The sequence below is a fragment of the Garra rufa genome, chromosome 14, assembly GCF_049309525.1.
Source record: "Garra rufa chromosome 14, GarRuf1.0, whole genome shotgun sequence".
Classification (NCBI taxonomy): Eukaryota; Metazoa; Chordata; class Actinopteri; order Cypriniformes; family Cyprinidae; genus Garra; species Garra rufa.
Genome location: NC_133374.1, coordinates 16,732,884 through 16,743,123, shown reverse-complemented (window position 1 = coordinate 16,743,123; position 10,240 = coordinate 16,732,884). Strand labels below are relative to the sequence as shown.

The following is a 10,240-nucleotide window of genomic DNA, read 5'->3' as shown; positions in this document are numbered from 1 at the left end:
ATATCTTGCAACTCGGACTATTTCTCGCAGTCACAAGTTTATATCTCGCAATTCTGACTTTATTTCTCGCAGTCATGAGTTATATCTCGCAATTTTTACTTTATTTCTTGCAGTTGCAAGTTTATATCTTGCAATTCTGTCTTTATTTCTCTCAGTCGCAAGTTTTTATCTTGTAGTTGCAAGTTTATATCTTAAAATTCTGACTTTATTCTAGTAGTTGCAACTTTATCTCACAATTTTGACTTTATTTCTCACAGTCCCATGTTTATCTCGCAATTCTGATTTCATTTCTCGCAGTTGCAAGTTTTTGTCTCGCAATTCTGCCTTTATTCTAGTAGTTGCAAATATATCTCAAAATTCTGACTTTATTCTAGTAGTTGCAAGTTTATATCTCACAATTTTGACTTCATTTATCGCAGTTGCAAGTTTTTATCTCATAATTCTAACTTTATTTCTCACAGTCCCAAGTTTATCTCGCAATTCTGACTTTATTTCTGGCAGTTGCAAGTTTTTATCTCACAGTTTTGTCTTTATTTATCGCAGTTACAAGTTTTTATCTTGTAATTCTGACTTCATTTCTTGTCGCGAGTTTATATCTTGCAATTCTGACTATTTCTCGCCGTCACAAGTTTATATCTTGCAATTCTGACTTTAATTCTCGCAGTTGCAAGTTTATATCTTGTAATTCAGACTATATTTCTAGCAGTTGCAAGTTTTTATCTCGCAATTCTGACTTTATTTATTGCAGTCGCAAATTTTTATCTCACAATTCTGCCTTTATTCTAGTAGTTGCAAGTTTATATCTCACAATTTTGACTTCATTTATCGCAGTTGCAAGTTTTTATCCCATAATTCTGACTTTATTTCTCGTCGCGAGTTTATTTCTTGCAATTCGGACTATTTCTCAGTCATGAGTTATATCTCGCAATTTTTACTTTATTTCTTGCAGTTGCAAGTTTATATCTTGCAATTCTGACTTTATTTCTCTCAGTCGCAAGTTTTTATCTTGCAATTCTTCCTTTTTTTATCTAGTAGTTGCAAGTTTATATCTTAAAATTCTGACTTTATTCTAGTAGTTGCAACTTTATATCTCACAATTTTGACTTTATTCTAGTAGTTGCAAGTTTATATCTCACAATGTTGACTTTATTTCTCACAGTCCCATGTTTATCTCGCAATTCTGACTTCATTTCTCGCAGTTGCAAGTTTTTGTCTCGCAATTCTGTCTTTATTTATCGCAATCACAAGTTTTTATCTTGTAATTCTGACTTTATTTCTCGCAGTCGCAAGTTTTTATCTTGCAATTCTGACTATATTTCTAGTAGCTACAAGTTTATATCTCACAATTCTGACTTTATTTATCGCAGTCACAAGTTTTAATCTCATAATTAGGACTTTATTTCTCGCAGTCATAAGTTTATATCTCACCATCTGACTTTATTTCTCACATTCGCAAGTTTTTATCTTGCAATTCTGACTATACTTCTAGTAGCTACAAGTTTATATCTCACAATTCTGACTTTATTTATTACAGTCGCAAGTTTTCATCTCGCAATTCTGACTATTTCTTGCAATTGCGAGTTTTTATCTTACAATTCTGACTTCATTTCTCACAATTGCAAGTTTATATCATGTAATTCTGAGAAAAAAAGTCAGAATTGTGATTTTAGGCTATCATATCATGCAATTCTGAATTTGTAACAGGCAATTACAAGTTTATATCTCACAATTATGAGATAAAAAGTTGCATTAACCTTTTTTTTTATTCAGTGGTGGAAGCGGGCTTCCATAGGTCACAGACACAGAGATGTATGCCCTAATTTCAACAAGCTGATTGCTCACTAAAAAACCCTCACAGATCATGTTTTCAGGCCATTTGAAGTTTAATTTTGACTTGAAAAAGTGGTGATATAGAAGTGTCCGAGTTACTTGCTTACTTTTTTATTAGTTTTCCTATTAACACTATTATATTGTTAATTCAGACTGATTCATGAATGCGCACGAACACAGGATGCGAGATTTATCGCATATTTATTAGATATATCCAATCATAGAGGCATCGCTCCTTTATGTGACTTTTCCATTCATTCTCAATTACCCAACACCAAACCCAATGCATGCATTAGGGGGTCAGTTAAAATTCAATGGGCTCAGAGCAGGCAAAACAATCAACCCTTTTTGTGGAATTTGGTTCCTGACATTTACACTGGAAAGAAACAATGCATTCCCCTTATTAGGACTCAGTGTACCATCAAAAAGATTTTGAAACTAATATTTCAAGGTAAAAAAAAATAATTGAATTGTCATTTTTAACACTAACGAGAAAAAGAGTTTCCTAGCACAGAAAGATTTCCTGTGTACAACAGGCAGGAATTAGCAGACTTAGCATACATAAATATTTTGGAGATAAAGTCTTGTGTTTACAGAATATGTAAGAATTCTCCCCTGAGCATATTACTGGCAGCTCAGTGTTCCGCTCTATTAATAATCTGACACACTTCACAAGCAGCTTGATTCTTCTTTACTGTGGCTTGTGGCAGTCAAAATGACTCATATCTGTGATACCACATCTTCAGGTGAATGTTGACACAAATGTGTATTTTGCTTAATACTGCATAGTTTTTTCCTACTGAACTCATGTACTTCAGGTTATAAAACCTAGTGCCATTGTCCTTTATCACACAAGATGTCATAAAGCATTCACATTTTTATTTACATATCACTTTATCACTTCCTTTCACAACATCTGTTGGCAAATAAAGAACAGAATCAGAACTACCAAAAAAAAAAGAGCTGAAAACCACACAACAGAAGAACGACCGACATCATGTATTTTATTTTGGCATAACAGCGAATCCATTACATTGCACTTTCTCACTGCTGACATTCAGGACTTACAGTTTGGTAGGCTGAAATAGGGCACCTGGAGAACTAATGAAGAAAAAAAATGTAAACAACAGCAAAACCCATTGTTTGGAAAACAGTTTCCATTCTGGGTATCTGTGGGCCACCGAACACAAAGTATGTCAAAAAAGACACAGCTGAGAGAAACACGCTCCTCTTGTTGAAGAGCCTTGTTAAGACTTTATACAGTGTATTAAGATGCATATTAAGACATGACACCTGAAACAGCCCAGGCAGTATTTGTGTGTATTTGTGTCACAGGAGTGGGGAAATAAATAATTGTGCTTGCTTAAAACGAGCAGTAATGTCAAATAAGGGATAGCAGTGTATATTTTCTGCAAAATCTAAAAGAACCAACACGAATGGCAGGCATGTACATATGAAACATTCAAAAGGAGAAGGGCTTTTTGACATCAGCATTTCACTGACATTGATTAATCCTCATCTCCAAGTCAAAGATTTTATCATAGACAGTGTTTCTGGGTAAAACATGAGGTACACATAGGTGTTGGTATAGTTATCATCAGAAAGTGCACCTTTATATACAGCGGCCCCACAAAATATTCACACTTAGAGAGACTGTTCACTCAAAATTGTAAATTCTGTAATTATTTAATCACTATTATGCCATCGCAAACCTGTGTGTTTTAGTGGAATGCAAATGAAGGCAGTATATGGAATGGTTAAATTTGTTTTTGTAATGAAAGTCAATGAGGTCCAAAATTAACTTTCATTTTATGGATGAACAAATAGCTCTTTTTGTGTACTACGAATGTCATACAGGTTTGGAATGACTTGACAATGAGTAAATAATAACAGAATTGCAATTTTTAAGTAAACTATACCTTTAAGCCACACTTAAATGCTGAATGTTACTGCATAATATAACAAAATCAAATCAAGTGGCATTGTTTTAGATAGACAGATAACGCACGCACAGTTTTCAAGCAAAAACAAAAGAAGAAAAACATGTTTGTTGGGTTATAAATAGTAAAACAAAAGAAATATTGTTTAAAATTAAGACAAAAAATGATTCAGGCTTACAGTACATTATTACTTCATACAATGTAAATAATGACCGTGAATTTAACGGTAAAAGATTGTAAAAGTGCTACAGTAAAAACCTGTTAAATGGTTAAATGGTAAGTTCCCCTACTATATACGGTGAAAAACTGTATTGGACAATAAACGGTAATATACCGTTGTCGAAAATTGACATTCTCAGAATTCCCTGCATTAAATTTCAAATTTTATGTTTTTTTTGTATGTTTCTTCTTACTTTTTTCTTATCAGTTTTGTACATTAGGGTTGTATGTTAAATCTAATGTTGTTAAATAAATGTTTATTGCATTATTTCACCATGATAGTGTTTAGTGTTTGTGTGAATGACACTGTGCATCTTCTATATATGTGAGTATGTAAAAGCTGCTTGTGATGGGCTTTGGTTCATCATGTGACTTTCTCATCACACCTGCATTTGGTGGTTATCAGTATATTACAAAGGTACAAAACAGATTTCAGTACTTCAATAGGTTGGTATATCATTATACCAGTTAATAAAATTACGGTATTAAATGTCAATTTAAGCTAAAACCATAAAACCTAAAACATTGCTACCATATCTTTTACTGTAAAATTCTGGCAACCACAGTTGCCAACTGTAAATTTTATTTTATGCATTTTTTTTTACAGTCTACATTTAAAAAACAGCTTGATATGTAACTTAGTAATTAGCTTGTCCACAAGGTGGCTACACGTTCCCAGCTCGTTTTTCACAGTCAAAATAGTAAGAAACAGAAAAACAAACTACTGGAGAGGGCAACAACAATAGACACTCTTGTTGACAAGCACTTATGAGGGGGATAAGAGATACATACAACTTTAGTACACAATTTTATCATTCATAACTAGAGAGCAATAGTAGAATAATAGACACTGGATGAGGACGAAACTTCATAGTGCGCATTTGTTGAGAGCCTGTGTTTGTGCATGCTATCAAACACAGAAAGCTGAGCATTCGAGTCAAAACCGAAGTATACCTTCGGCTTTAAAAGTCTCTGACAAAATGGCTCACAAAAACTTAAAAGGGATAGTTCAGCCAAAAATGAAAATTCTGTCAGTAATTATACTCACCATCATGCGGTTCCAAAAGGGTAGGAGCTTTGCTCATCTTCTAAACACAAATTAAGATATTTTTGATGAAATCCGAGAGCTTTCTGACCCTGCACAGACAGCAACGTAACTGACACATTCAAGGCCCAGAAAGGTACTAAGGACTTTGTTTAAAAAATAAAACAGTCAATGTGACATCAGTGGTTCAACTGGAATGTTACGAAGTTACCAGAATACTTTTTGTGCACAAAAAACTGAAAATAACAGCTTTATTTAACAATTTTCTCTCTTCCTCATAAAGTCATTAGGGCCCAAGCACCAATGGTGCAAGGACCCTATTGGAATTGCTCCGTTTCTTCTTCTCCAAAATGAGTCACATTTTTGAAGGCCTAAACTTGCTCGAGAACTCATGAAACTTTGTCAGGCAAAGGCTTGATAGCTTGATCAAAGGCTTGATAGCACCACCAATACAATTTCAACGAAGTGCCCCTCAAGCTACATTTCACATACATGTATGAAATTCGGTAGACACATGTAACACACCAATACCTACAAAAAAGTCTCATGCTATGAAGTCCGAAACCCAACAGGAAATCAAGAATTTTCTTGGCAAATTTTGTGTAATTTTTGCCATTTTCAGACGTATTTTTAACAAACTCCTCCTAGAGATTCGGTCAGATCAACAACACATTTATCTCCCTTTGTGCTGGTTATAGTCATAGCGCCACCTGCTGGCAACAGGAAGTGGCATGTTTTATGCTCTAACAAACTCCTCCTAGAGATTTAATGACATCAACATTTTATTTGATCAGTCTACTCCAAAGGCCTTTGCAATGGTAAATTGCGAAGATCTTAAGTTTTTGTTAAAGAGCATGACTGAGTTCGATGTTTTACCAAGTAAGAAAAATTGTAAGAAAAAACTCAACTAGTCTCAGCCTCAGACGTCACACCCACAGAACGTTGGCTAAATGTCTGATGCATATGGCACACTTAACTGGAAACACTTCAAGAATTTAGAAGTTGTCATCTGATTAGTTGAATTTGATCAGATTTCCCAGGAGATGCGAGTGTCGCATTTATTTTCGGTTCACTGGGAAACAAAGCGCAGACTGATTTACTCTGTGTTTTGCTAAGAGGTGCTTATGCTGATGCCATTGTCGTTATACACTTTTGCAACATTCGCGTACAAATAACTGACTTACTGTTTGTTCTGCCTCTTCTTTGGCTTTCAATGCTGGTTATTTCAATGACTGACTTGTTGCATGCCGGTCTGTTGTGGGGACATTTCCAAGCCATGAAACGTGACACTGAACAAAACATACTGTGATTGGTTGTTTGACATGTCGTCAAACGGCCTTATGGGCGGGCCTTGGCCAATGAAACTGCCATGGATTCCAGACCTTCAGCCATCAGTCTGAAGGTCTGGCTACGCGAGACTATAACTCAACTATACAATGTCCAATCTGCCTCAAACTTTGCATGTTCGATAAGAGTCCTAGCCAGATCTAAAGACAATATACTGTTATAATCATAGCGCCACCTGCTGGCAACAGAAAATGACTTGCTTTACACTAACTTAAATCTGCAATCTCCAATCTGCACTAGACTTAACCTGTTTGGTAAGAGTCCTGGCCTGAAGACATATAAAGGCCAATATTGAGATACTGTTGGCAGCAGGATATGTCATGTTTTACACTAACTCAAACATACCATGTTTAATCTGTGCCAAGCTTCATATGTTTGATCAAAGTCCTAGCTTGAACACATCTACATGCCAATATTCAGTTATAGTCATAGCGCCACCAGCTGGTAGCTGGAAGTTTGGCACATATAAATTACTTATTATGACATATTCCTCCTATATTTACCACTTTAAATGCATATTGCCCGAGTGTGAGGGCCCTTTCAACGCTGCCTTTTGGCTTATTTGCGCACAAAAAGTATTCTCATAGCTTTATAACATTACAGTTGAACCACTGATGTAATTTGTGTTCCGAAGATGAACGAAAGTCTTACGAGTTTTGAACAACATGTGGGTGAGTAATTAATGACAGTATTTAAATTTTTGGGTAAACTATCCCTTAAAATTATTTTTAACAAAAGCTCCAGCAGCTTTAGCAGATGCCACTTGGTTTAATATTTTGCCAATTTCAATAAAAACTTTAAGTGTGCACTTAAGTGTCTACACACTTTATGGGGCCGCTCTATGCTACATCTAACTTCACTTTTTAACACTGAGAATGGTCATTTGAAGGCACTCGTCCTTGAGCACTTCAATGTCAGTTTTATAGGCATTTGTTTTGACCTCACTGTAGAAATCGGGCTTCTTCATAGCCAGGGGTGTCTCAACGGTAATGGACGCCCCCATGAGTGTCTCTGGGCTTTGTCCCCGCTGGAAGAGACCGAAGAGAGTGGCCAGGGCCCGGCCCACGTCATTACGGGCCCCTTCGTTGACAAAGCAGTAGAGGATAGGGTCCGCCACGCAGTTGAGACTGGTGAGTGCTAGAGTCACATGATAAGCACCAAACAAGTTCTCCTCAGCGCCGCAATCGCAGGGATTGCTAAGGAAGAGCACGCTGCGCCACAACAAGAGAACATGGTAGGGAGCAAAGCAGAGAAGGACGATGAGGATCAAACTGAGGGCCAGCCTCTTGATTTTGGCTTTCTCTTGGCGCTCAGTGGAGACGTTACTACGCACGGCTCTCAGGATGCCTCTGTACGCAGCCAACATCATACCCCAAGGTGCTAAGAAGCCGAGGAAAGTGCGGTACAAGTTCATCCCGGCCACCCAATCCTGCATGGGATACTTCTCGAAGCAGAAGGTATGGTTGAAGCGGTCCTTAAAAAGCTCATCATGGAAGAGAGGCGCAGAGTTGGCTACTATTTCTGTTACCCACACAACGGCGCTTACCAGCAAGGCTGTTTTGACCCTGCGGACTTTAGCGAATTTCAGGGGATGAGCCACCGCCAAGTAACGATCCACAGATATGCAGCAGAGGAAGGCGATGCTGACGTAGATGTTCGTATAGAAGATGAAACCGAACAGCTTGCAGGACACTTGACCGTGGATCCAGTTGTCATGGTGGACGAAATAGTCAATCCAAAGCGGTAAAGTTGCTATATACAAGAGGTCAGCCACCGAGAGGTTCATCAAGTAGACCCCCAACTCGTTCTTCTGTCTGACCTGCATGTATGCGGCCCACAGGGCCATGCAGTTGGTGGGGAAGCCAAGGACGATGACGATAATATACAACGCCGGCTGGAAGAACTGGTCTATGTTTGAGTCAACATTGCATGAGGTTGAGATGTTACACATGGTCTCTTTGCTACCTCAGAGACTTATATAATCATCGAAACTGCCTGAGGCTTCTACTGTCCCAACTCAAGCCATTTTTAAAACTAGGACTACAAAGTCAAGTTGTTTTCTTTTAACTTTCATGTATTGGATCGTAACAGTAACACTGTAGCCCACTACGGTCTAGCATTGTGGGCCTGACGTGTCACGTGTCTCTACCACATTTCATGGCTGGTGTTTTAACCTCTTAGAGGTCAAAGACATGCCCACAAGAGAACATGCCATTAATCCTCATCAAATGATCACCATGGGATGGTTTCAGGTACGGTCAAGGTTTTTTTTAGCAGTATGAAACAGTCACGTGCATTTCTGAAGGTCGCACAATGACTAATCTTCTTTGGGGTGTCCAACAACATCCATCTGCAAAATAGGAAAAGAACAATTATGTGAGGTTTAGAAGTCACATGATTCATTATTTGTGACCCTGGACCACAAAACCAGTTAAGCAGCATGGGTATATTTGTAACAATTGCCAAAAATACATTGTATGGGATGAAATTATTGATTTTTCTTTTATGCCAAAAATCATTAGGGTATATAGTATATCAAAACTTAATTTTTGATTAATAATATGCATTGCTTAGAACTACATTTGCACAACTTTAACAGCGATTTTCTCAGTATTTAGATTTTTTTGCACCTTCAGCTTCCAGATATTCAAATAGTTTGTCTTTCGGCTAAATATTGTATTATTCCAACAAACCATACATCAATGGAAAGCTTATTTATTCAGCTTTCAGTTGGTGTATAAATCTCAATTTTGACAAATTGACCATTATGACTGGTTTTGTGGTCCAGGGTCACATTTATGATCACTGTAATGTTTGCGATTTTTGTTATTGTTGAAAAATGTCCTTTCCAGGGCATTGCTGTGTATTTGTTAGATTAGATTTGCACTGTGATACAATGAGTGTATGTTTTCCTATTCCTACTCCTAACCCTTGGTCATCCGCGCATTAGCATCTGTTTGTTTGGAGCTCAACTGAATTAACATTCATTACAAACATCCATCTTGTTCTCCAGGGTTTGTATCTGTGCAGATCTTGCATAGATCTTGGTATGAAGGAGGTATTTTTTCTCCTTTGATCAAGAAGATTAAATGTAGCTAGAATGAGGAAATATGACATAAAATAAACAGTGCAGAACATTATGGCTAGACAGGTTGCTTGCACATGCAAGGCATTTTTATAAAACCTTTCAGATTCATACAGTATTCCTGAAAGAGGTTTAACAATAAGGATTGAGTAACACAAAATACTTTTTTGAATTTACCGATTCAATAATTTACAACTTCTCTTTTAAATTGTATAATTGTACATCTATTTTTTAAATGACTAAATATTGTTTTTTATTAAAAAATGCGAAATATATACAAATTCCTTCCATTTCCACTTCCATCATTTGTCACAAGTGCAGTTCCTTTTTTTTAAATGGTGTTGTTATTTAATCATAGTGATGTGGCACAGGCACAGTCCCTGGAGTGACACCAAGCTTGCGGTTTGCTTCAGATTGTTTATAGATTCATAGAGCAACTGTGATTGTGCAGAAGAGATAAATGAGACTTGCTAGTGTGCTGACTAACTGGGTGGCAGTGCATGTTTAAACCTTAGCATCAAGACAGCACAAAATTATTTCAAACATGCATTACAGGTCAAAAAATCAACATTTTGCACATGCTTCTTAAGTACGTTTTTTTTTTCCCCTAAAGTAAATGTAACTAATTTTATAACTTCAAAGTAAGTCAGCGTCGTTTAAACTTCATACTCAAAGGAAATAGCTGAACAATGTGGAGAAATGACTCAACGTGATTCAGACTCTGGGGATAATGGACAACATTCCAAAACCAAAAACCAGATCGGTTCACTCTCT

At 36.9% G+C, this 10,240-nt stretch overlaps 1 protein-coding gene across 1 annotated transcript; it reads right to left on the bottom strand.

Moving 5' to 3' along the window:
• Positions 1–2,813: 2,813 nt before the first annotated feature.
• Positions 2,814–8,693, bottom strand: gpr4 (G protein-coupled receptor 4). The gene has a single exon (XM_073817967.1). It carries the CDS (start codon positions 8,330–8,332, stop codon positions 7,238–7,240), a length of 1,095 nt encoding a protein of 364 aa, XP_073674068.1. The 5' UTR covers positions 8,333–8,693; the 3' UTR covers positions 2,814–7,237.
• Between the last annotated feature and the right edge of the window lie 1,547 nt (positions 8,694–10,240).

Bases quoted from the DNA above. Each gene is read 5' to 3' on its own strand.
- gpr4 (XM_073817967.1), bottom strand. From the start codon at position 8,332: ATGTGTAACATCTCAACCTCATGCAATGTTGACTCAAACATAGACCAG.